At 47.2% G+C, this 24,059-nt stretch overlaps 1 protein-coding gene across 8 annotated transcripts in view; it reads right to left on the reverse strand.

Moving 5' to 3' along the window:
• TMEM181 (transmembrane protein 181) overlaps nt 1–24,059 on the reverse strand; it is a 126,391-nt gene that overhangs the window by 19,279 nt on the left and 83,053 nt on the right. For all 8 annotated transcript variants that reach the window (XM_033937788.1, XM_033937791.1, XM_033937789.1 and 5 more), the window contains 5 exons: nt 23,719–23,810; nt 19,852–19,909; nt 8,823–8,925; nt 8,347–8,398; nt 5,947–6,029 (listed from right to left, as the gene is read on the reverse strand). In XM_033937788.1, the coding sequence (XP_033793679.1) occupies nt 5,947–6,029; nt 8,347–8,398; nt 8,823–8,925; nt 19,852–19,909; nt 23,719–23,810 (388 nt within the window). The remainder of the gene's footprint in view (nt 1–5,946; nt 6,030–8,346; nt 8,399–8,822; nt 8,926–19,851; nt 19,910–23,718; nt 23,811–24,059) is intronic.

Here is a 24,059-nt window from a genome sequence, read left to right on the forward strand (position 1 = left end):
TAAAAGGGGAAGTACTACTAATAGATTATTTTAATATGCCAGATGTTGACTGGGGTATCCCTACTATGGGGTCTCCTAGAAGTAGGGAGATCCTGGATTATCTAGAGGGAGAACTGTTCCAGAAGCTGGGTAAAGAAACCCATGAGCGATGGGGCCATACTAAACTTAGTGCTTACGAATGGGGAAAATGCTTCTGACATTATAGTGGGTACTCGCTTTTAGGTCAAGTTACATAATTGTTACTCCTATCACTCGCTTTTAGATTGTTATATAACTGTTACTCCTATCACTAAAGATTCCAGATTGTTGATTACACTAGTTTCAAATTTTTGCCCTATTGCTTTAATCCCTCTGTTTACCAAGCTGATGGAAGGATTGGTTAATTTACAACTACCAGATTACTTTGATTATTTTGAATTACTGTCAAATTTCCAATCTGGTTTTAGATCATTACACAGTACTGAAACTGAACTAATCTTTCTTTTGAACCATTTATTTAACATATTAAGCAAAGGTCAAAGTGCATTCATTTTACAACTGGATTTGAGTAGTGCATTTGACCTGGTGGATCTTGTCAAACAAATCTGATCAATTTCTTTGACGGGTGACCAGACAGTTGGATAAAGGGAGAGTACTAGATGTGGTGTATTTAAATTTTAGCAATTTAACACTGTAATTTAACAGTATTAAATTTTAGCAATTTGATACTGTTTTGCATAGACGTTTAATAAATAAGCTGAGTGACCTCAGTATGGGCCCCAAACTGACATCTGGGTCAGGAACTGGTTGAATGGAAGGTGACAGAGGGTTGTGCTTAATGGAGATCGCTTTGAGGAAAGGGATGTTACTAGTAGTGTGCCTCAAGGTTTGGTACCTGGGCTTGCTCTTTTTAAAATTTTTGTAAGCAATATTGCTGAAGGGCTGTCTGGTAAGATCTGACTCTTTGCAGACAATACCAAAATCTGTGATAGGGTAGACACCCCTAAGTTTGTGAAGAACATGAGGAAAGACCTAGTGAAGCTTGAAGAATCAGCCAGAATTTGGCAGCTAAGATTTAATGCTAAGAAATGAAAGGTTATGCATTTGGGCTGCAAACTCCCAAGGGAACAGTACAGTTTGGGGGGGGGGGGGAATAATTTTTGTGCATGAAAGAGGAGTGGGACTTGGGTGTGACAGTATGTGATGATCTTAAGGTGGCCAAACAGGTTTAAAAGACGATGGCAAAAGCTAAGAAGGTGCTTGGGTACACAGAGAGAGGAATGGTCAGGAGGAAAAAGGAGGTAATGATGTTCTTGTATAAGATTCTGACAAGACCCCATTTAGAATATTGTGTACAAATCTGGAAACTACACCTTCAAAAAGAAATAAACAGGATGAAATCGGTCCAGAGGACAGCTACAAAAATGCTTGGTGGTCTTCGTCAAAAAACATATGGGGACAGACAAAGATCTCAATCTGTATACTTTGGAGGAAAGACGGAAGAGGAGAGATATGATAGAGATGTTTAAATACCTACATGGCATAAATACACTTGAGGAGAGTCTCTTTGAATTGAAAGGAAACTCTGGAATGAGAGGACATAGGATGAAGTTGAAAGGGATAGACTTGGAAGTAACCTCAGAAAATACTTTTTCACAGAAAGGGTGGTGAATGTGCAGAACAGCTTCATTTTGGTAGTGGTGGAGAAGAAATCTATCCACCTCCTTTGCTCTTCCTTTTCTACTCCTCTTCTCCTGTAGCCCTCAGACATCCTTCCATCCCTCCACTCTACTCCATCATTTTCCTCTCCCTGTTGTGCCCCATCCTTCTCCTTCCCTTCTATCCAATCATTTATCCTCACTCTGCCCATCCTCCTGCTCTCTTCTCCTTTCCCTCTATCCCATATCTCCTCCTCCTTCTCTCCATCCATTCTGCTCCTGAGGTTTCCTCCTGCCATTCCACTGTCTTTCTCCCTTCCTCATTGCTCCCTCCATCCCCATCTTCTTCCACCCTTCCAGCCACCCCCCTGCATTCTCTTTCCTTCTTTCTTGCTTCCTCTGCCTACATGTGCCACTCCCGTCACTCAGACTGAATGAGAGAGAAGAAAGGCAAGCCTGTAATGATAGAAATGTTGCCAAGCCATTAATGACTGGAAGTGGGGTGGATACAGAATGCTCGATCCTTGAACCATAGAGTTCAAAACGCAGAAACACTACTTGGGTATTGTTCACGCTTATTTAATACCTCTGAAACATCTACTTTCTAGTGTGGCATAAGTGCAACATTACAGAGTTGAAGGCACTTCTGTGAAAAGTTTACCATGGGAATAAAGCTGCATGTCACCACTCAGTGAGACCCTTAACAAAACAGAACATCCAACTGGCACAAAAATAAAGCAAGGATACAAATGCTAAGTATCAGTACAGCAAGTACATATAAAATCTCTCTCTTCTGATTAATAAAAATACAGCCATGAAATAAATTTAAAGGGACAGTTTTCAAATTGTCCACATAAGGACAAAGACCATATGCACATTTTACCAGTTTTCAAGGTAACATATGTATGCATATTCCTTTTTAAATTTGCTTTAGGTACTTGCACCTGCTTTTTTTGTAGGTACATTTTTGCTAGACCAATATGTGTGAAGATATCACTTACACTTGTACTTCTGTCCCCATTGAATTCATGCCTAAGTATTCCTGTTAGTTTCCTTAAAAGTATAATGTGTGGAACAATTATTTTAGCCATGCTGAGGGATGGTAAGATTTCCAAAGCTTTTAAGTCTTGTACAAGTGTGTTCTCTCTGAAGCCCCCCCCCCCCCCCCAATATCTCTCTTCACTTATCTACATAAGAACATAAGAACATAAGAACTGCCATCTCCGGATCAGACCCATGGTCCATCAAGTCCGGCGATCCGCACACGCGGAGGCCCAGTCAGGTATACACCTGATGTAGTTTTAGTCACCCATATCCCTCTATGCCTCTCATAAGGAGATGTGCATCTAATTTGCCTTTGAATCCCAGCACAGTGGATTCCTTGATAACCTCCTTTGGGAGAGCATTCCAGGCGTCTACCACTCGCTGCGTAAAACAGAACTTCCTGACATTTGTCCTGGACTTGTCCCCCCTTAGCTTCAAACCATGTCCTCTTGTCCGTGTCGCGTTGGACAATGTAAATAATTTATTTTCCTGCTCTATTTTATCGATGCCTTTCAGCATTTTGAACGTCTCGATCATGTCCCCTCGCAGCCTTCTCTTCTCAAGGGAGAACAGTCCTAGTTTCTTGAGTCGTTCCTCATATTCCAAGTTCTCCATACCTCTTATTAACTTCGTTGCTCGTCTCTGCACCCTCTCTAACAGTTTTATATCCTTCTTTAGGTTGGGAGACCAATGTTGGACACAGTATTCCAAGTGTGGTCTGACCATTGCTCTATAAAGCGGTATTATGACTTTCTCCGATCTACTCGTGATTCCTTTCTTTATCATGCCTAACATTCTGTTTGCTTTCTTTGCCGCTGCCGCGCATTGTGCCGACGGCTTCAGGGTCCTATCTATCAGTACACCCAGGTCCTTTTCTTGTTCGCTCTTACCCAGAGTTGCGCCTGACATTCTATACTCGTATTCCTTATTCTTACTACCTAAATGCATTACTTTGCATTTCTCCACGTTGAACTTCATCTGCCATTGATCTGCCCATTTCTCTAACTGATACAAGTCGCTCTGGAGTTCCTCGCTATCCTCCTGCGATCTGATTGCCCGGCATAGCTTTGTGTCGTCTGCAAACTTAATGATCTCACTGGATATTCCGTCTTCCAGGTCATTGATATAAATATTAAATAGGATCGGCCCAAGCACGGAGCCTGGGGCACACCACTAGTCACTTTCTCCCAGTCTGAGAACTTTCCATTTATGCCCACTCTCTGCTTTCTGTTTTCCAACCATTTGCCTATCCACCTTTGTATATCTCCCTCTATTCCATGGCTTTGTAGTTTCCTGAGAAGCCTTTCAAGTGGAACTTTGTCGAATGCTTTCTGGAAGTCCAAATATATTATGTCCACCGGCATTCCACTATCAATTTGCTTGTTCACGGTCTCGAAGAATTGAAGTAAATCCGTCAAACATGATTTCCCTTTCCTGAACCCATGTTGACTGGGTTTCATCAAGTCGTGTGTATCTAGGTGCCGGACTATGCTATCCTTGATCAGTGCTTCAACCATCTTTCCAGGGACAGACGTAAGACTCACAGGTCTGTAGTTGCCCGGTTCCCCTCTCGATCCTTTTTTGAAAATTGGCGTGACATTCGCTATCTTCCAGTCTTCTGGTATCTGTCCAGTTCTGATTGTCAGATTGGCAAGTTTCTGCAATAGCTCTCCGATTTCAACCTTCAATTCCTTTAAAACTCTCGGGTGAATTCCATCCGGTCCAGGGGATTTGTCACTTTTAAGTTTGTCTATCTGGTAGTATATCTGGTCCAACTCCACTTCAACTGTGGTGAGGCTGTCTTCTATTACTCCACTAAACACTTTCACTGCTTCTGGTATTTTAGCGGTATCCTCCTCCGTAAAGACGGACGCAAAGAAGGAATTTAGTTTGTCCCCCTATGTTCTTCCCCGTGATCTCCATTCGTAGGGCAAACCCCCCTTATCTGTACCCTTCTCTTCCAGTGCCAACTCCAGACTCCGTCCCTTCTTTCTTGTGGCACCGTATGCCTGGAACAGGCTGCCTGAATCAATACGTCGTGCTCCCTCCCTAATAGTGTTCAAATCCAAGCTAAAAGCCCACTTTTTAAAATTTGCTTTCAACTCCTAACTCCCACTCACGGCTGTCAAATACCTATACCTACTGTATCATTTCCTCTACCATAATCTCTCCAACCCTGAAAAGTCCTGTCTAAATTAGATTGTAAGCTCTTCTGAGCAGGGACCGTCTATTGTATATTAAAATGTACAGCGCTGCGTACACCTTTCAGCAATTTAGAAATAATAAATAGTAGTAGTAATAATAAACATCACTTTCATAATTGCAGTTCTCAAGAGCAGTTACTGCATAAGCTCTGCTATTATATAAGTTATGAGAAAGAGTGATCTGCTTGGCCAGTGAGGGGCTCATACAATAAGGCCTGTAGAAGGACAGCCCTAGCAGCACCTGTCATTCAAGCTGAAAAAGTTGAATCACTGCCTAAAGATGGACAATAGTAAAACATAGTGACAGACAGGGTCAGTGTTAGACATGCTGGGGCACTACTCAGAATTAGAGACGGGGGCCTTCTTTTAATGTTTGGCAGGCTTGGGCACCAGGGCAACTGCCCTGCCTGCAGCTTATACCACCAGTCCTGAAGCCACATATACTGTATTTTCCAGCAGAAAATGGCTTTGAAAGTCTTTTTACTAGGCTTCATGGTTTAATTAGACACTTGGGGGGGGGGGGGGGAGAAACCTAACAGTCTTTATAGGACCTGGCAGGGAGCATTTCAACCTGTCTGCTATAGAAAACTGCACACACACACATGTCTAAAAGCCAGGATAAAAAATTAAGACAGCAACCAGTTCAGACAAGTAGGTAAGCAATAAAACTCCAAAGCCTTGCAAATGCTTTTCCTAAGGCCATGGTATAAAGTAAACAGCCAGCAGGGAATGTTGGATTCATACACTTCTCAGGTAACCCCAGAAGAGACGTGAACAATGCTAGTATGTTGACACTGTTCCCTCTCAGCTGAGCAGAGTCCTTGAACTGCACTGCTACCAGTAGGGGGTAGTGTTTCAATATTGTTGTCAATGGCTAGAGATAGGCAGGTTCCCTGGAGTCCTGCAGGGCTTGCCTGTCCCTAACTATTGCAAATGTAATAGTGGAACAGCATCCCCTACTGGAAGGACTGTAGCTGGAGGACTCCCACTTAGTTTAAAAGGAACAGTAATTGGGAGATCCCATGTGTATTCTGTTCACAGTCCTCACAGTACAAGGATATAATTCTGATAATGAGTAGATAGCTCAGTTACAAAGTTGTCCTGTAGAACTTGTGCTCCAAACCGCAGGTAAAGTATAACAATGCTGTAAATAAAAGAACAGATAAACATGGTGAGCAGACATTGAATTCGAACCAAGGAAAGAGCTGGAACAGACCAAGCTATTAGTAAAGATGAAAAATGTTTCATTGTTCAGCATTGCTACAAGACAGACATTCCTACAAACTATCAAATATGTGATTTCTTTCAGCCATTCATTCTAAGGGCAGCTGCAATGAGCAGCGCCTTTAAAAACTAGGACTAAGCAAGAGTGAAGAGAAATGTGTCTATATCTGAATACACAAACACAGAAAAGTCGCTTTCCAGTTACAAGAAGGTAACAGTTGTGTTCTTCAATGCTTGAACACGGTAGAGACAAAAATAAACTCAAGACATAATAAACCATATCACTATCATTATCATCATTACCTGCTAATTTAGGTTTTTCTGATATTCCTTTCATTTTATATTTACAAGCATAGGACTAGATTCACTAAAGTCAGCGATCGACGCGATTCACTAAACAGCCCACCACGTGTTTTTCCCCTCGATCGCCCATTTTTCGATCCAGCCATACAAATGAGTAAAACCCCATGCAAAATAGCCAAGCGACTGATTCACTTACATTGCTTGGCTATTTAGCATCAGGCTTTACCCATCCTAAAACCCGATTGCTGTAGACCTGTCGGTAACTTGTTACCAACAGGTCTGCCTGTTTTGTTTTCATTTTGTTTCAATGGCACAGATATTTTGCGTGTTTTACACAAGCAAAATATCTGCCCATAAAAAAAAAAGAAAAAAAATCCCCCACCGCTGCTAACAGCCCTCCACCAACAACCCCCGACAATCGTGTGCCCATCCCCGACAAACGCAGCGACCCTAAAACAAATGGCAGAAGGGATGCACACTCCCTCCTGCCAGGAAAGACCTCCCCCAATGAAGAAAAAGGCAGGAGAGATGCTCACTCCCACTGCCACGAAGGCGCCCGCTCCCTCTCCCCCCTCTCCATAAAAAAAAGGCAGGAGGAATGCCCACTCCCTCCTACCCAGAAAGACCTCCCCCCCCCGAAGAAAAAGGCAAGAGGGATGCCTAAGGTTACCATATGGCTCCAGAAAAAAGGGGACGGATTGAGACATCCGGGTTTTACTTCCATTGAAAGCAACCAAGATGTCTCAATCTGTTCTCATTACTTCCATTGCTTTCAATGGAAGTAAAACCCGGATGTCTCAATCCGTCCCCTTTTTTCTGGAGCCATATGGTAACACTAGGGATGCCCAATCTCTCCTGCCACCGGAAGCCCCCCTCCCCCCTGCGCCTTAAAGTTGGGAGCAGGAGGTACTGAAAACACCTCCTGCTCCTGCTCCCTGATGACGACACTGGGACTTAGGCCCCTCCCCGGTGCATCATGTGATGCACAGGGAGGGGCCTAAGGCCCAGTGTCATCGAGGAAGGAGCCTAAGAAGTCCCTGATGCACCGGGGAGGGGCCTAAGGCCCAGTGTCATCGCGAAGAGGAGAAGGAGCAGGAGGTGTTTTCAGTATCTCCTGCTCCCAACTTTAAGGTACGGGGCCGGGAGGAGCACTTTGGTGGTAGGAGGGAGTGGGCATCCCTCCTACCTTTTTCTTTGGGAGGAGGTCTTTCCAGGCAGGAGAGAGAGGGTATCCCTCCTGCTGTTTTTTTTCAGGGGGAGGGAGGGGGGAGCGGGCGCCTTCATGGCAGGAGAGAGTGAGCATCCCTCCTGCCTTTTTTTTCCCAGGGGAAAGTCTTTTCCGGCAGGAGGGAGTGGCTATCCATCCTGACATCTGTTTAGGGTTCGGGGGGGTGGAACAGTGGATTGGGGTGCTAGCGTGGGATGGGGGGCTTTTTTAATGGGACAGATGGTGCGTGTTTAAGTCGCACAAAACATCTGTTCCATTTTTAAAAAAGCAGAAGCAGTGACAGGAGGCTGCTTCCCCTGTCACTACTGTTAGGGCTATGCCATGTGTCAATCGCTCACTGAGAGACTGAGTCGGTGAGTTTGCATGCAAATCATTTGCTTGCAAACTTGATAGTGAATCAAATCGCTGTTGGAAAATCGGCCAGAGAATCAGCCAACAGCGATTGAGTTGCTTATCTTTAGTGAATCAAGCCCATAGTCAAGGACTTAAAAGTACGAGTGTGCGTAAAAGTTGAGAGGCACGCTAGATATTCATTTTGAACAAAAAAGTTTGGAAAAGCCAGCAATGGGCTAATACTCGTATACAGCAGAATTCTATATGCTGGAAATGTCCAGAAAGCAGACCTGAATAAAATCTGAGGAAACAATTATGCCAGAAAATGATTGGAAACTTAAATATGAAAGGAAGAAATTACAATCCTTCTTACCTAATAATAAGCACTATCAATGTCAAGGCAGTCAAAAACTTTAACCTAAGATCTGAAAAGAAATGAAGAGACAGTCATTTTAAAATTTCTTAATAAACAGGAATTCTTCGTGAATACTAGCATTTTTTGATTTTCTATCAGTCAAGGGCTGCTGTTACAAAAAGATATCATAATCAACTAATGTAATTTCAGGCAGCCACCTGGGATACTGAATTTCATAAGCTACTTTTCACCTCTATCTCATATTTGAATTTCAGGAATTTGTTTTTAAAAAAAACATATCTATTTGCAAAATTTTTGAAAGATTAACTTTGTATTTCACTATAAATGTTCTGTTTCTTTTATTTGTTAAACCGCATAGATTTGAAAGGTATTGTGGTATACAAATATAATGTTCTAGTAAAGAGTTTATGTAAATATTCAAAAACAGTTTCTACAGCATTATCTCGCAGGCACAAAAATTAAGCCCAACTTACCTATATAAGGCATGTTCTGCAGTTCTGAGCAGGCCCGCACTATTAGGAACAAAAGGTACAATACATACATAGCAGCCACGACCAGGAAGAAAATCTTCATTCCCTAGAGGAAAGAGAGAAAACTAGTGTTAAAGCAAATTGAAATCATTAGTACAATCATGTGTATTAAAAAGGTTGCACTGTATATCAAATATGTGTAATTTATTTTGCAAACACTGCTCAGTCCTATGGTTTGGTAAGATTCAAAGTAGAGAATGACACGGGGAAAAATTCTGTCCCCGTCACCACCCTGTCCCCGGACCACCATTCTCTGCACCGCCACGTCCCCGCTGTCCCTTTCACCGCCCCATCCCCGTCTCTGCCGTCCCCTTCACCACACCGTCACCGCCCCGCTGTCTCTTTCACCGCCCCGGCCTTGGCCCCGTCTTCTGCGTCTTCTCCTCTCCATCCCCCCATCCCCAGCACCCTTCACGCAGTCCAGCAGCTCCCTCCCGCCGGCCAGCCATGCATTTCCCTCACCTTTTCTTCTTAAAACTGGCGATTTCTGTAAGGCTACGAGCTGTATTACAGCCGGAGCCTTGAAGTCGCGTCAGGTTGCCTGCTAGAAGTCTCCTCCGATGCAACCGGAAACAGGAAGTTGCATCAGAGGAGACTTTTACCAGCAGGCAACGCGACACGACTTCAAGGCTCCGGCTGTAATACAGCTCGTAGCCTTATAGAAATCGCCATTTTAAGAAGAAAAGGAGGGAGGAAGATGCATGGACAGCCGGTGGGAGAAAGTGGGCTGCCGGTTCGAATGCTCGTTCACCGCGCGTTCACTCCTTGTTCACTGCCCCGTGCTACCATTCACCGCTCCACGGGGCGGTGAATGGCCTCGTCCCCGAACTCGCGGTGACCATTTTTTTTGGTCACCGTTTTGGTGGGTTACCTGCAGCTAGCCACGGGTAACCACCACTGTGTCATTCTCTAATTCAAAGCACTTGTATAGCTTCCCCTCTGCCTTCCAACCAACTCAAAGGAAAGAAAATCGCCTTTGTGAATCGGGCCGATAATGCCTACCAAAAGCAGGCAAGGATGAATACACTCAAAAGGCAAAACAGATCTAGTGATGCCCTCCTGTTTCTGAATGCTACCATGTTGCTTCTACAAAACTGCATATTCGGGGAACCATTCCAACCTCTTTCTTCACCATTCACCCTGACACTTCCAAGTTCTGTTTATTTGAAATACACAAAAAAAGAAAAACACAGAACAGGTATTCAACAGGAATGAAACAAGACCATGAGAAGCTACACGATTAGTTTCAAGTTTAATAAGTATTTGATTAATCGCTTACTCAAATATCTAAGCGATGAACAAATCATTCAATTTACAGATAATACAGGGGTTATAAAAGACAGATGGACACTGAACAAAACATATTAAATTAACGACTAACAGAATAAACAGAAAAGGAAAACAAAGGGAAAGGCAGGGTAATGAAATACAATAATAATGATAGAAAGAAGGACGATTATGGTAAAAAAACAATAGGAGGGAAATAAAAGAAGTAGCCTTATGAAAATAAGCGAAAATAGGCTGGGACTCTTAAATATCATAAGCGTCTTTGAAAAGAAAGCTCTTAAGTTTACTTTTAAATTTATCTAAGTTATTTTCTTCTCTGAGATAAATAGGGAGGGAGTTCCAAGTTTGAGGAGCTGTAACAGAGAAGATAAAGTGCCGCCGTGTATTAATAACTTTAAGTGAGGGTGTAACTAATAGATGTTGGTCAATAGATCTCAGTGATCTGATTGGGGTATAAGAACCTCCCCCCCCACACCTTCCCATCTCAGATCCAAATCTCCAAAGCACTTGGTTCCAAAACACCCTCAAGTCAGGCATTCCCAATCAAGGTTCAATAGTTTAGGATCTAATCCATGCCCTTTGTGGCACTGCATTCCAAACAGGTTTCCACAAAGTTTTACCGCATTTTTCGCTCCATAAGACACACTTTTTTCCCCACCCAAAAGTGGGTGGAAATGTCGGTGCGTCTTGTATACAGCGAAGATACAAATTTTTACCACCTCCCCTGTGCTTTTTTAAAATGACACCTCCCCGTTGTACCTTTTAAAATGATCCCCCCTCCCATCGTACCTTTTAAAATGCGTCTTATAGCCTGGTGGTCCAGCGGTGTATCGACTGGCAGGAGCATGCTTTATGCGCTCCTGCTTAGGCCATGCTCCTGCTGGCTGATACACCGCTGAACAACCAGGTTATAAGGCGTATTTTAAAAGATACAACGGGTGGGTGGCACATTTTAAAAGGTACGACGGGCGGGGAGCATTTTAAAAGGTATGACAGAGGTCGTTTTAAAAAGGTATGGGGGGATTAAAAAAAAGATATGGGGGTGGGAAGGAAAAGCACAGTTACTTACCGTAACAGGTGTTATCCAGGGACAGCAGGCAGATATTCTCTACATGTGGGTGACGTCACTGACGGAGCCCCCTAGCGGACGTTTTTGCAAGCAGACTTGCTCTAAGACCTTCAGGCTTGTAATTGGCCCGCGCTTGCGCGCGTGCCCCTCCCGCCCCACCTAGAGCATGCGTCTCCTCAGCGTGTCCTCAGTTCAGATAGCAAGCAAAGAAGCCAACCACCTGCTGTCCCCGGATAACACCTGTTACGGTAAGTAACTGTGCTTTATCCCAGGACAAGCAGGCAGCATATTCTCTACATGTGGGAGACCTCCAAGCTAACTAAAAAGGGATGGAGGGAGAGTTGGCAAATTTAGGAGAAAAGATTTTTCAAAACAGATTGGACGAAATGGCCATCACGCCTGGAGAAAGCATCCAGACAGTAATGTGAGGTGAACGTATGAACCGAGGACCAAGTGGCAGCCTTACAGATTTCCTCGATGGGAGTCGAGTGGAGGAAAGCAAGAGACGCCGCTATCGCTCGGACCTTGTGGCCTGTAACTTGACCCGGCAGGGAGAGACCAGCCTGAGCGTAACAGAAAGAGATACAAGCGGCCAACCAGTTAGAAATGGTCCGCTTAGAAACAGAGCGACCCATGCGATTAGGATCGAAAGAGAGGAACAGCTGGGGTGCAGAACGATGAGGAGCGGTGCGCTTCAAGGCCAGCACATGCTTACAATCAAGAGAATGCAGAGCCACCTCTCCAGGGTGAGAATGGGGCTTCGGAAAAAATACAGTAAGAACAATGGATTGGTTGATGTGAAACTCTGACACTACCTTAGGCAAGAACTTAAGATGGGTACGGAGGACCACCTTATCGTGATGGAAGACTGTGAAAGGTGGGTCCACAACCAAGGCCTGAAGCTCACTGACTCGACGGGCAGAAGTGAGAGCAATAAGAAACACCACTTTCCAAGTAAGAAGCTTCAAGTGAGTCCGTGCTAGCGACTCAAAGGGGGGGTTTCATCAACTGGGCAAGGATCACGTTAAGATCCCAAACCACTGGAGGAGGTTTAAGGGGCGGATGAATGTGGAAAAGGCCTTTCATGAAGCGGAAAACCACAGGATGCACCGAGATGGGCTTCCCGTTAATCGGCTGATGAAAAGCTGCGATAGCACTGAGGTGGACTTGAACCGAAGAGGACTTGAGGCCAGCGCCAGACAAATGCAACAGATAATCCAAGACAGCAGATAAGGAGGTGGATAGAGGCTCCAGTTGTCGAGTAGCACAACAGGAAGAAAAGCGGGTCCACTTCTGATAGTAACAATGGCGAGTGGACTCCTTCCGGGACGCCTCCAGGACATCCAGCACAGGTTGGGAGAGCTGGAACGAGGGCATTAAGTCTCGAGGAACCAAGCTGTTAAGTGCAGAGACTGGAGGTTGAGATGAAACAGAGAACCCTGACTCTGTGTAAGCAGAGAAGGAAAAATAGGCAGAGGAAGAGGCTCCTGCTCAGAGGAACTGAGAACCAAAGTTGTCGGGGCCACCGAGGAGCTATCAGAATCATGGTGGCATGCAAAGACTTGAGCCTGACGAGAGTCTTCAGGATCAGAGGGAATGGAGGGAACGCATACAGGAACGCGTTTGTCCAATCCAGAAGGAAGGCATCCGCTTCGATCCTGAGAGGGGTGTAAACCCTGGAGCAGAAGCGGGGTAACTTGTGATTGAGGGGGGACGCGAACAGATCGACATCCGGAATCCCCCAACGAGCAAACACCTGACGCAGGGTTACGTGAGGCTACAAAAGATGACTTAACTTGTCCGCCAGACAATTCTGCTGACCCTGAATGTAGACCGCACGAAGGAATATGTTGCGGCGGATGGCCCAATCCCAGAGCCGTAGCGCCTCCTGGCACAGGGACAGGGATCCCGTTCCCTCCTGCTTGTTGATGTAATACATAGCAACCTGGTTGTCCGTGTGGACCAGCACCATTCGGTCATGAAGCAGGTGACAAAAAGCTTTCAGGGCGAGGAAGATTGCTCGAAGCTCCAGCAGATTAATATGACAAAATCTGTCGGCACTGGACCAGAGACCTGAGTGCAAAGGCCATCCAGATGGGCCCCCCAAGCGTAAGCCGACAAGTCCGTCGTGAGGACTTTTTGCGGAGGAGGAGCATGGAATAGAAAACCTCTGGAAAGATTGGAGGAGAGCATCCACCAATGAAGAGACTGCTTCAACAAAGGAGTCACGACAATGAGTCGAGAGACAGGATCCCGATCCTGGCTCCATTGAGACACCAGAGTCCATTGAGGAATATGGAGGTGAAGTCTGGCAAAAGGAGTCACGTGAACTGTGGAGGCCATGTGACCTAGGAGGACCATCATGAGCCGAGCTGGAACCGAGGACAGATGGGTCACCCTCTGACACAAACGGACAAGGGCCTCCTGACAAGGCCGAGGCAAGAAGGAGCGGAGACGAACCGTGTCCAGGACCACTACGAAGACCTTGAGAGACTGGGACGGGCAGAGGTGAGACTTGGGAAAGTTCACCTCGAAGCTGAGGCTCTGAAGGAGCAAGATTGTTTGAGACGTCGCTCGCAAGACTTCGTGGCGAGACGACGCTTTGATCAGCCAGTCGTCGAGGTAGGGAAACACCTGCAGGGCGCGGAGATGCAGGGTCGCAGCTACCACCACGAGACACTTCGTGAAGACCCTCGGCAAGGCCGCCAGCCAAAGGGAAGAACACGATACTGGAGATGGAGATCCCCCACCCGGAATCTCAAATACCGGCGAGAGGCTGGGTGTATAGGAATGTGCGTGTACGCCTCTTTGAGGTCTAGCGAGCACAGCCAGTCCCCCTCGTCCAGGAGAGGGTACAACGTAGGAAGGGTGAGCATTCTGAACCGTTCCCCGACCAGAAACTTGTTCAGAGCACGGAGGTCCAGGATCGGGCGCAGATCTCCAGTCTTCTTGGGTACCAGAAAGTACCGGGAATAAAAACCAGTGTTCCTTTGGTCCGGTGGAACCTGTTCGACCGCCCAGAGGCGAAGAAGGGCTCAAGCCTCCTGAAGAAGGAGAGGCAGCTGAGACTGAACAGTAGGGAACTCCCTTGGAGGCATGTCCGGGGGTACTTGACTGAAGTGAAGGAAGTACCCATCCCGGATGATAGACAGCACCCAACTGTCAGTGGTAAGACTTTGCCACTGGGAATAGAAATGATGGAGGTGACTCCCCGATGGGGAGGGGGGAAGGCCCCATGAGGAAGGGAGCCCCAAGGCTCATACTGGTATTGTCAAAAAGACGGCCCGGATTTAGCCGGGGCCGGCAGCTGGGCCTTAGCCTAACGTTGCTGCTGCTGCTGCGGCCATTTTGAAGGAGGCCGAGAGAAGGCAGGGGTGGACTTTTGTGGATACCTCCGGAGAGGAATTTTATAATGTCGAGCCGGAGGAAGTTTCAGTTTCAGTTTCACTAGAGAGGCGAAGGACCGCTCGTGTTCCGAGAGGCGCTTCATGGTGGCCTCGATGGAATCATCAAAGAGCTCATGACCCACACACGGGAGATTGGCAAGATGATCCTGTAGATTCGGATCCATATCCACAATCCGGAGCCAAGCGAGGCAACGCATGGCGATCGCAAAAGCTGTAACTCTCGAGGACAACTCAAAGGCTTCGTAAGAGGCCTGAAACATGTACTGGCAGAGCTGGGGGAGGGTCACCTCAAGGAGACGAAACTCCTGACGCCGAGGCTCTGGCACGACCTCTCGGAACGAATGGAGGGCATCCACACAGAACCGGAGGTAGGACGTGAAGATAAAATTGTAGTTAAGGACACGGTTCGCCATCATCGAATTCTGATAAAGGCGGCGACCAAATTTGTCCATCGTACGGCCCTTCCTGCCCGGGGGGGACGGCAGCATAAACCTTCGAAGGGTTAGACTTCTTCAAGGAAAACTCAACCACCAAGGATTGGTGGGAAAGCTGAGCACTTTCAAACCCTTTTACCGGGATTGTTCGGTAACGGGACTCCAACTTGGAGGGAATAGCCGTGACCGCATATGGTGTCTCCAGGTTCCGGAGAAATGTCTGCCAGAGAACCTGATGCCAAGGAAGGTGAAGCACCTCACAAGGTGGACGGTCAACTCCCATTTCCGCCAAGTACTCCTGGGTAAAGCGGGAGTCGGACTGAAGATCCAAGCTCAAAGCTCTGCCCATGTCAGAGATGAAATGAGAAAAAGAGGAGGTCCGAGAAGAAGATTCATTCTCCGGGGGAGACTCCGACCGGGACCTGGGTACGGCCGAGAAAGAGGGAGAAACCTCCCTGGAATAGTAAGCCGGGGCCTCATTGTCCCATGAACGGGAGACCGAAGAGGTTTGACTAAGGTGTCTAGGGGGCGTCAAGGAATGGCCCTGTGCCAGATGGACCGGGGAAGACCCTGGGGTCTGAGGGATCCACTGGCGAAGCCCTGGAGAAGAAGGGGTAAAGGAGAATTCCCCAATCGGCTTCGAAGCAGGCGCCTTAGAGGCTGGCAAGCGCCTCAATGGGGAACATACACTGGAGTCCAACTTGAGGACAAGCATGTGTCCTCGATGGCCTCGAGGACGTAGACCTGCCCCGACTGGGCGGGGAAGACCGGGGTCTTTTAGAAGAGGCGAGTCTTGCCGCAGTAGCGGGGGAAAAACGAGCCCCTGGCTTGGACCCCCGAAAGGTCACCGGCGACTCAGGGGATGAAGAATCACTTGAGGGAACCCGACGAGTCTTACGGGTGAGGCCTCAAGAGACGAGGGGACGCTTAGACTGGTCAGACCGCGACTGGGTCGAGACCGAAGTCAAAGGCGTCAAAGTCGGGACTAATTGGCTCACCACCGAGGAAAGCTGTGTGGTAATAATAGCCTTAAGCATGTCCTCAAACATAGGCACCAAGACCATAGGTAGGTGAGTCGGAGGTGCAGCAGTGCGCTCCTTCGGAGGCGACCTTGAGGAAGAGTATTCCTTATGTGAGGAGGCACGCTTAGAGTGATGTCTCAAAGACGCCGACGAGGCGGCGCTGACATGAGACTCCAAGGTAGGCTTCTTTGCCGGCACACCTGAGGAGGAAAGAGGAGACTTTACCCTGAGGTCGGAGTAGCAGGAGGGGCCGAGACCGAAGCCTTCGAGGCCGACAGAGACTTCGAGGCCGAGCTCGAGGCCTGTCCCGCAGGATCCATGGGGCCAAAGAGTTGAAGAATCTTAGCCACCCTGCGACAAAGGGCCCGCGGTTGCAAAGTTGCACAACGGGGACAAGAAAAAGATTGTTTTTAGGGGCTCCGACGGGGGTTTTTGTTGGGGAACCCCCCCTTTACTTAATACAGATCGCGGCGGCATTGTGGGGGGTTTGGGGGGTTGTAACCCCCCACATTTTACTGAAAACTTCACTTTTTCCCTAAAAAACAGGGAAACAGTTAAGTTTCCAGTATAATGAGGGCGGTTACAACCCCCCAAACCCCCCACAATGCCACCGCGATCTGTATTAAGTAAAGGGGGGGTTCCCCAACAAAAACCCCCGTCGGAGCCCCTAAAAACAATCTTTTTCTTCGGCACGCGCTTTCGTCTTGCGCTCATCTGTCGGCGCGCGCCTTTGTCTTCGGCGGTTTTGTGTATGAACCTTTACAAATATATAAGAATTAAAAAAAAAAAATCAGACCCCCGCTCATCTTTTTTTATTCTCCTCCCTTACGTTTATTGTGGTCTGCTGGGAGAACTTGTATTTCATTCAAGTATTTTCCTTTTGATCTGATGCCTTCGGTCTTATTTTTTTCTTGGAAAAGCAAGCCCTGTGTGTTTAACTTGCCATTATTGCTAATGTAGTAAAAATAAAAAAAAAAACAATCGGATCCCCGAGTCCTTCGTACCCTTAGCCAGAGCCAATGCAGCAACCCAGAAGAAATGGCATCCTTGAAAGGTCTCTGGCCCAGCCCGAGGGCCTCATCGTGGATCAGGCATCGAGAGACCATCCCCCCCATTCGCGTTCCAGTTACCTGAGCCGCTGCTGGTCCCCTTTCAGCGAAAGCCACGCCGTCCATCACCTCACGCAGCGTGAGTAGAGGGGCGAAAGGTCCCTCGCGGCGCTGGGGTGGGTGGGGCTGCGCTCACGCCTCTCCCGCGCTGGCCACGGCGGTTAAAGGCTCGCGCTGGACACAGCCTTTGCTCGAGGGCACCTGGAATTCCCACGCGGAACAAAGAGCTTCAGGAGACGCTCGTTCAAGGGAAACCATGGGTGAGTGGGAGGCGGTGGCGGCACCACCCCCCCTTTGAGGAGGTAAGCCCAGCCGACCCCGCTACCAGGTGCCCAGCATGCTTCACAGTCGCTGCAGAGGTAGTTCTCTTCGCGGGGGCGGGGCGAATGCCGACCAGAGCACGCAACGCATCGACGGTGGCTAAAAAACACGGGGCGGGCGCTGATACCATTGGGCCGTCAAGTGGGTAGGGCTGTGGGGCTTGGGTGCAGAGAGGAGCCGTGGCGGCGGCTTGACATAAGCCCGATCTGACTTGGGTATATCTTGAGGACTGAGTGAGAATCCTGCACAATGTAGCTTCATGGTGCGGCCGTGGTAAGCCCGATGCGTGGTAAGCGCGCATGCGCACTCTTGTGGTCACATCGCGACGGATCAGGGAACACGGCTTTAGAGTGCGCATGTGCGCTTACCATTTTATTATTATAGATTGTTACATTATCTTTTGTGACCTTGGAGGATAGAACAAGCAAACTTTGCGCCATGCTATCCATGTGAGACTGTTTGCCATTTGAAATAACCTACTGGCTGCTACTCAGAGCCTGATTCCCTGGACCTCACAGTTCCTCACTCCTCTTCGGAGGGGGGTGAGGGGGGGGGAAGATGCAGCCAGTACATGATAAAGCCCTAGGGACTGACATGGGTGCCAGTCAGCCTGCACTCAGCCTCAAGAAAGTCTGCAGACCACAAGAGACAAGCAGCGCTACAAGGAGAACAGTCCCCGAGCTATTCCATTGTATGTGCAGGCTGGCCAGGGTAGGAGCCCTATACAGGTTGGCCCTCCCAGCTACAGACTTCACCAAGAGCATCTGTGTCTCCACTGAGGAAACCTGAGCTGCTCCTAGGCACCAGAAAGCCTTTAAAGTGGTAAAAAAAAATATTGAAAATAAAAACCAAATAACAGCGCGGAGAAAAAAATGACACCTTCAACTCACATGTAGAATGATGAACAGATGATCGCAGAACAGTGGAGGAGGCGGAGACAAAAAATGTAGATGATGCCTTGTACACAAACTTGCATGAGGTAGATTTGCATGCCTATATCCTCCACACAAGAGTTAAAAGGAGATAAATCCAATTTTACCCCAAATCTGTGATGATCAGGCTCTCAAAAGAACATATTGATGAGTTCTATTTGAGACAGAATATCTAGCTGGCTATCTAAGGATAACAATAGTCATTTTATCCACAATAGCAATATATAAAATAGATTTTTTTCCTGTATGACTCAGATTAAATCATGAAAATCAAATTCTTTATTCACAGCATGGCTTCATAATTAAATTTTTAAGTATTTTCAAGCAACAGCACCCAGAAGAATCATTCTATTATCTGCAAGAGCATTTGAATCCTCAATTTCTCGTGTGACTTTACAAAATCTGTAGAGGCAAAGAAACCTTAGCCCAGGCATGTCTTGCACATGGTCCACAGCCTGCTGCCTCCATCCAACTTCCCTTTAAACCTCCACACTCCCCAATACTACTGCTGTTGCATCCACCTTCTCTATCCCTTCCCCCATGGTTCAACATCACTTCTCTCTCTCTCCGCCTGCAATCCAGTATCTTCCTCTCCTAATCCCCCTCTCCTATGTACTGTCATTATCACTACACCCTCTCAGGTCCACAGCGGTAGTAAAACATAGGCTTCAGCGTTGACCACAGACCGTTTCAGCCTCCATAGTCAGACTGATATGGCAATCTCCACCTCCAGAAATGAAGTACAAGTCAGAGGGGGATGGACGGAGCAGCAATCTGAACATGGAGACCTGGAAGCTCAAAGGCTCTGCAGGGAGCACTGAAGCCCCTATTTTACAGCTGCTGCTCTCCATGGGTCTGATGGGGTAATAGCGAGTGCAAGGACATCCTAGATTGTGGGGACAAAGGGTGGCTCAGGAACACAGTAGGAGATGCTGGACCATGGGGAGAATGGGACAGCAACTACGAGATTTTGAGGGGAATTAGGGAAGAGAAGAAATGCTGGAGCACAATGGTGGTTTAAATGCCCCTCAGTGGCATAGATAAAACTGCCCACAGGCCAACTACAGCATCTTCAGAGGGGAAATCTGAAAACACTTGTGCTACTAACAACCACCATCTGGAAAAAATGACAAACTATAAAAAAAAGTGTACATAAATGCAGGGAGCTAAGGAGCAAACATCACGAGACAGAGCTCATCCTACCATCAGACAGTGTGATTTTCTGAAGGACCATTCAGAGCTCAGTGCCTTCTTGTAGCGACCTCACTGATTCAAAAGACCATCAAATGAGGTTAATTAATTCAACATCATATATTTGAAATGTGCTGCCAAAAATCCGCAATAAAAATTCCTCATGACAAACAGCCAAAGTTAGAAGGATTTTAATTTACCTGAAAATTTCCTGTATCTACTCTGTACTGGTATGTTGGATCATGCAGTTCATTAATGCTATAGAAAAAGAAAGGATAAAGAAGTAAGAAACTGACTGAATATGAGAATGACAGCAAACTGCAGAAAGGTAAAACATTCAAAACAGCACTAAGAATATCCAAGAAAAGTTTTTAATTTTCTGAACTCTCCCCACACCTTCATTTTCAGGCATCTTCAGGTCATTTTAAACTATTTTGTTAATAAAAGATTTTTCAATGTGTTAAAACTCAATGTGTGAAACTGACTTAACATGTGTTAATTTGTAGGCTAACGTATGCTCTATTTTTCTTAGGATGGCTTAGCAAATGAATGAACATACCTTGATTTATTAATACCTTATGGACATTTTTTTATATTTTTTATGTTTATGTTTTATTTAGTTATGCCTCTGATATTTGAACAACAAATCACAAATACACACCCCTCCTTTTGGGCTCCTTTTACTAAGGTGTGCTAAGTGTTTTAGCACGCACTAAACGCTAATGCGCCCATTATAAGTCTATGGATGCGTTAGAGTTTAGCGCACGCTAAAACGCGTAGCGCGCCTTTGTAAAAGGACCCCTTTATGAAGCCATGTTAGCTTTTTATTTTTTTTATCGCCGGCCACAGTGGTATTAGTTCCGACACTCATAGGAATTCTATGAGCATCGGTGTTAATACCGACATGGCCAGCGATAAAAAAGTCTAACATGGCATTATAAAAGGGGGGGACAATTTATAAACTCTTCTCTGGGATTTTTTTTAATGATGTAACTTTCATTGCATACCGAACAATAGTATGGCAAAAAAAGTAGTGAAGTGATGTGAAGATTTCTTTTTAGACTCATAAATCTATACCTTCATGGAGATCACCAGCAAGGGGAAACCTCCGTTTAAACTGGGGGTTCTCAACACAGTCCTTGGAACACACCTAGCCGGTCAGATTTTCAGGATACCCATGGAGGGGCATAATCAAAATAAAAGTCTAAGTCCCCTTTTGGCATAAGGCCTTAAACGTTGAAAGTAGAAGCAGGGAAAATGTCCATTATCAAAAAAAAAAACATCCAAAAGGAGTTTTTTTTTAATAATGGCCTGCCTCTACGTTCAGCTGTTTAAACGCCCAGACCTCCACTACGTCTAAACTTATACCATATAATCAACCTAAAAAAAGCCTAAGCCTCAAACGTCCAACACAAGAGCTTTTAGGCGAAGGAGGAGCCAGTCCTTCGCCTAAAAGCTGGATTCTGTAACCGGTATCTGTCAAAACCAACACCGGTTACAAAATCCACCCCCCCCCCCCCGACATCGGGGCAAGAGGGAGCCCAAGCCCTCCTGCCCTAGGCACCCTCGAACTCCCCAACAGGATCGGGCAGGTGGGAGCCCAAGCCCTCATGCCCTCGACAAAAGGGCCCCCCCCGAACCCCGATCACCCCCCGCCAACCCGCAACACCCCACCCCCCCTCTCCATACCTTCAATAACGGTCAGACAGACGGGTGCCAAGCCCGTCCGTCCGACAGGCCAGCCATCCACTGAATGGCTGGCCTTAGGACCTGATTGGCTCAGGTGGCTCAAATCCCACCCACAGGTGTGGCCTTAGACGCCTGGGCCAAACAGAATAGGCCCAGTAGGCTTAGGCCCCTCCTGTGGGCGGGGCCTTAGGCACATGGGCCAGGTTGGGACCATGTGCCTAAGGCTCTACCCACAGGAGGGCCCTAAGCCTACTGGGCCTATTCTGGTTGGCCCAGGCGTCTCAGGCCCCACCTGTGGGTGGGATTTGAGCCGCCTGGGCCAATCAGGTCCTAAGGCCAGCCATTCAATGGATGGCTGGCCTGTCGGAAGGACGGGCTTGGCACCCATCCGTCCCACCAACGTTATTGAAGGTACGGGGAGGGGGGTTGTGAGGTCGTGAGGTCGGTGGGGGAGTCGCGGGTCAGCGGGGGGGAGATCGGGATTCTGGGGAGGCCCTTGCGTCGAGGGGAGGAAGGCTTGGGCTCCCTCCTGCCTGATCCTGTCGGTGAGTTCGGGGGTGCCTGGGGCAGGAGGGCTTGGGCTCCCTCCTGCCCCGATAGTGTCGGGGAGGTCGGGGGTGCCGCAGGGCAAGAGGGCTTGGGCTCCCTCTTGCCCCGATCGTTGTCAGGAGGGGAAGGGTGGATCGCGGCAGGGGAGATGAGCCATCTCTCCTGCAACGATCATTGCTATAGGGGGTAGGCAGGTTGCTGGGGCCGCTGAGCTGATCGCAGCAGCCACGATCAGCTCAGCGGCTCTTTTTTGGCACTTATACCTGTTTTGACTTGGTCTAAGTGAAAACGTATAAGTGCTGACTAGGCAACCTGCCTAAAGTTTTGGTTATACCTGCTGCACGCCTAGGTCTGGGTCAGCCCACCTCCCGCCCGCCCTTTCCCCTCCTCTAAAAACGCCTCTTTTCTTTCTGTGCGTTTAGAGGCAGGGGAAAGGCCTAAGCTGGTTTCCATGGGCCTGCTTTAAGCTCTGGTGGTCCAGCGGTGAGCCGGGACAGGAGAAATCCTTCTTGAATACTGACCTGGCCAGCTGTTAACCACCCGTTTCCCTTCTGCCTCCTGGACCCGTTGCAGGCCTCCTGCGGGTCTGCCTTAAGCCATGGTGATCTAGCAGTGAAGCGGGGCAGGTGCAATTTTTCTTCACTCCTGCCCCATGCGGAGCCACGATCAGAAATGGCTGCGCAAGTTCCTGGGGCAGTCTCGTGAGACTGTGAGAACTCGCAAGACTGCCCCAGGAACTTGCGCAGCCATTTCTGATCTTGACTCCGCATGGGGCAGGAGCGAAGAAAAATTGTTCCTGCCCCGCTTCACTGCTAGACCACCAGGGTTCAAAAGGTATGTTGTAGAGGGGTCTGGGAGGCAGGAGGGAAGTGGGGTAGTTAACAGTTGGCCAGGACAGGGAGTGGGAAGGATTGCATCTGTTCCGGCTCACCGCTGGACCACCAGGGTTTAAGACAGGCCCGCAGGAGGCCTACACTGGGTCCAAGAGGTGGTAGGGAAGCGGGGTGGTTAACAGTTGGCCGGAACAGGACGCGGGAAAGATTGCTCTTGTCCCGGCTCACCACTGGACCACCAGGGCTTAAAGAGGCCTGCAGTGGGCATCACAGGCTGGGTGCAGAGATGGGCAGGAAGGAACGGGAGGGAAGGGAGGGAGGAAGGAAGGAGGATTGGGTGCAAGGCAGAGCAATTGAATATAAACCCCCTGGTTTATATTCAAGTGAACCTTTTCTTCCCCTTTTTGGGAGAGAAAAATGTTACCTCAGTTTATAATCAGATCAGTTTATATTCGATTATATACTGTATATATTGTGTTTTTCCTTTCCCGGTCAATTGTGATAAAAGTTTTGGCTCCTATTGTTTTCCTTTGGGTTTCTATGTGCTCAAACCATGATGTCGTATCACATGCAACAGTTGGCACCAAATTATGGAAGCTAGGTTGGTGGTAAAATGGTCTTATTTTTCAGTGTTCCTTCTTTCCTTGCTCCTCTGGTATCTTTCACCCACTATACAGGTACCAGAAGTAGACTTTCAAGTCGTCCACCCCATATAAGTTGGATCCGTTTTATGTAACTAATACTGTAACAAAACCTATCATGATGGATATAAGCATGGGACAAGATAAAAGATAAGGGGGGGGGGGTTCTGTCATGGCTGATTATTTTTTCATGGAAAACCAAACCTTCTTCAAATACCTACTACTAGTGAAAGATCTTCTATTCATTCTACACAATCAAATGCAAAAAGGTAGAAAAGGCCACAATTTCAGATACAATCACACTTTTTCCTTATTAAATTCATTTTATAAAAAACAAAGTCTTGAAATCACTTACGTCTGCCATATTCCTAATGTCACAGAAGCCAACCACAAAAGCCCAACAATGAAGAATTTGGGCAAGTAGAAAGTGAGGCATTTTCTTTCTCCCTGTGGGGGAAATTAAACAGTATATAAACCCATAAGAGTCCAGGGCCCTGGTTCAGATGTGTTTGTAGTGTTGTTATGCAGTTGTGCTTAAGGATGGCTGTGCACCAGTAGCATTCTTTATTTTGTTGTAAAACTGATAATGATCGTTTATCATTTTGGTGTGTTAATACTCTGTTTCTTGTTTGATTCTCTATTGTTCAGTTGACCAATTTATATATCGTATGTTTTCAACCATCATCAATAAAATAG

The sequence above is a fragment of the Geotrypetes seraphini genome, chromosome 3, assembly GCF_902459505.1.
Source record: "Geotrypetes seraphini chromosome 3, aGeoSer1.1, whole genome shotgun sequence".
In the NCBI taxonomy this organism is placed as follows: domain Eukaryota; kingdom Metazoa; phylum Chordata; class Amphibia; order Gymnophiona; family Dermophiidae; genus Geotrypetes; species Geotrypetes seraphini.